We start from the raw sequence: 3,414 nt of genomic DNA on the forward strand, positions 1-3,414 counted from the left end.
ATATATATATATATATATATATATATATATATATATCTGAAATTAGACTGTAATTTCTCAAAATTAAACAAGTTATAAAATTTCCAGTCACCACCATTATCATCACAACCTCTTTCTGTAAATCAATCAGACAACTTTGTAACAAAGTGGAGAAACTGCCTCAGGCCAGAAATCTATTGAGAACATAGGTCCTGTTGTTACACCCACAGCATCTGAAGAGCTGAGGGAATGGTGTGAGAAGCATTTCTTCAGACAGGAACAGGACTTGAACTTTACTATTCTGTTGCTTGACTCAATTGTCCTCCACCTCCTGCTCAACCTGAACTAGATGCTTATTTAAGAAGTCCTCTGTTCTTGAATATGCAAATTGCCTGAGTCTATTATGGTAAATACAGGAATGTCTACACCCAACAACACATGATCAGTGTCTTCTCCAAAGTCACTGAGCACACAAGGCCCACACCATGGGATGGAGCTGTACCATTCTCTTCCTTGTGTCAGTAATGACAGGTAAGGGATTTCTAATTCCAAACCTGAGGAGAAGACAGGGACTGAGGTGACAATGTCTCTGACAAACTACTCTGTCTATTTCATTGCAGGGGTCCACCCCCAGGTACAGCTGCATCAGTCAGGACCTGAACTGGGGAAACCTGGGACGTCAGTGAAGTTATCTTGCAAGGCTTCAGGCTACACTTATACTAGTTATGTTATTATCTGGGTGAAGCAGAGTCCTGGTCAGAGCCTGGAGTGGATTGGAGCTATTAATCCTGGTTATGGTGTTACTGACTATGCACAGAAGTTCCAGGGCAAGGCCAAACTGACTGCAGACACATCCTCCAGCACAGCCTACATGAAGCTCAGCAGCCTGACATCTGAGGACTCTGCCATCTATTACTGTGCCGGACACAGTGGTATAACCACATCCTGAGTGTGTCAGAAACCCTGGAGGAGCAGAAAGCTGCTGTAGGACTGAGATGACAGAGAAGACTAGCTTTAAGACATTCACAGAAACAAACATTCTGAATTGTTTTGTCTCTCATTTTTTTGTAACAACTTTTTCAAAATTTCATCTGTGAATGAAAGGATGCTGATTTAGAATAACTAGTGTACACCATACCGTCACAATCTCTTCACCAATGACCACATTCATTGAAATATTTTTTCATTAATAAAATAATAAAAAGTAAAAACTGTGATTATGAAGTGTGATAAAAAAAATCCATCTCTGGATTCTAAGAGAATGTGACATTTTGGAGGTAGTTTTTAATAAACTGAATTATGGATTTGAGCTTTAATGTCCAAATAATAACTATTGGGAAAATAAATGTCCTTCAGTGTTTTAAATGTTACATGACTTCAGGTTTATAGTTAATTCTGGCAGTGTGGTCCTGCAGACATTCTGGTCTCTTAGAATGTTAGATACATGTCAAAATGCACTTCAAACAATATAATTCCTGTAAGATAGGCAAGGATGATGAAATTACTTTTCACAAAAAATCATTAAACAAATCAATGTATGTACATGATAATTGAGGTAGGTTCTGAGATCATGCATTATTCCCTGGTCCCATATTTACTTCCTTCCCAGTCTCAGAAAGCTGCAGCATAGTCTCAAACCTTTATAGAACATAGAACTATATTGATAGATCATTATTTCTCACTTGCCATGAGATATCAACCTGGTGGTCACCTTTGTTCTACAGTGCATCTGGATTTTTGAATGAGTACTTGTGAACATCATCAATCAATTGTGCTGTTTATCATCTCACTTCTTGAGTATTCACTGTTACAGTTGTATACAACAACACCAAAGAAAAGATTGGGTTTCATGGAGATTTGGAACTCAACTGTGGTGCAGCTCACTATTCATTCTTAAAACATCTAATCAATATCAACTTAGATAATGAAGGAAGCAGAGACAGACATATTTTTGCACACAGAGTGAGCCTGTCAGAGATTTTCTGGTGAAGGGAGAAATCTATATCTATAGATAAAGCAGAATTATTCCAACTACCCTATAAATGTGCCTGAACTTGACCCCAATCATATTCTTTGTCATTATATGGAAGAGCGCTCACACCAATCCATTTAAAGCTTGAATGATCCTCAACACTAAGTCGAAGATTAGTATTGTTCAAATGATTTCTTTTAAAAGAGCAGCTTCTTCCAAAGCATTGATGTGATTCTGAAGGGCCCTGTGTTCTAGACTTTTAGCAATTTTTAGATAACATATTTTGAGAGTCAATTAACATACTCTTGAGTATGAACCTGTTGTACTGAAGCAGTTGTACATACAACAGGTCTTATAGTAGTAATGCATATAGTAATGCCCAAATTAACGCAGCATTAAATCATTTAGGCCTACAAAGAACATTAGTAGTTAATTTTTTATCACATGTTAAATTAGGAAATTAATTCTGTACACTTTTTGATAATAACAAATGAATGACAAGGTACAATGTAGTCCCTACTTCATACTGAAATTAGGGTGTTGTAGTTGAGAACCCAAAAAGCTGTCAGTGAAGGTTGTTTCTCTCATTGTTCATGCTCTGTAACACCATCTGAGATTAGGGATGTGTAGTTTGTGAGGCTGGACCAGGATATAGATTCTGAGGAAACAGCTAAAGTTGGTGCTTGATTTGCTGGAGGTGTCTGTGGTTGATTTGAAACCTGTAGGAACAGATAGATTAGGGACAAAAGTAAAGTAGTTTAGAAAAAACATTGTGGTGGTCTCGTGTCCTGGTAGATGAGAAAGCAGAGAAAGACAGAGAGAGAGAGAGAGAGAGACAGAGAGAGAGAGAGAGAGAGAGAGAGAGAGAGAGAGAGAGAGAGAGAGAAGTGTCCCATTAAAAAAATAGGCTGTTTGTAGTAGCCAGAACCTGGAAACAACCTAGATGCCCTTCAATGGAAGAATGGATGAAGAAAGTACGGAATATATACATATTAGAGTACTACTCAGCAGTAAAAAACAATGACTTCTTGAATTCTGCATGCAAATGGACAGAAATAGAAAACACTATCCTGAGTGAGGTAAGCCAGACTCCAAAAGAGGAACATGGGATGTACTCACTCATAATGGGTTTCTAGCCACAAATAAAGGACATTGAGCCTATAATTCGTGATCCTAGAGAAACTAAATAAGAAGGTGAACCCAAAGAAAAACATATAGTTATCCTCCTGGATATTAACCTTCATCAGGCGATGAAAGGAGACAGAGACAGAGACCCACATTGGAGCACCGGACTGAAATCCCAAGGCCCAAATGAGGAGCAGAAGGAGAGAGAACACGAGCAAGGAATTCAGGTCCGCTAGGGATGCACCCACACACTGAGACAATGGGGATGGTCTATCGGGAACTCACCAAGGCCAGCTGGACTGGGTCTAAAAAAGGCATGGGATAAAACTGGACTCGCT

At 38.7% G+C, this 3,414-nt stretch overlaps 1 gene segment (V, D, J or C); it reads left to right on the forward strand.

The window, feature by feature from the left end:
* Nucleotides 1-464: 464 nt before the first annotated feature.
* Nucleotides 465-928, forward strand: LOC130882749 (Ig heavy chain V region 23-like). The segment is given in 2 exon segments: nucleotides 465-510; nucleotides 600-928. Coding segments are annotated over 2 exon segments (375 nt in total).
* Nucleotides 929-3,414: the final 2,486 nt, after the last annotated feature.

The sequence above is a fragment of the Chionomys nivalis genome, chromosome 10, assembly GCF_950005125.1.
Source record: "Chionomys nivalis chromosome 10, mChiNiv1.1, whole genome shotgun sequence".
Classification (NCBI taxonomy): Eukaryota; Metazoa; Chordata; class Mammalia; order Rodentia; family Cricetidae; genus Chionomys; species Chionomys nivalis.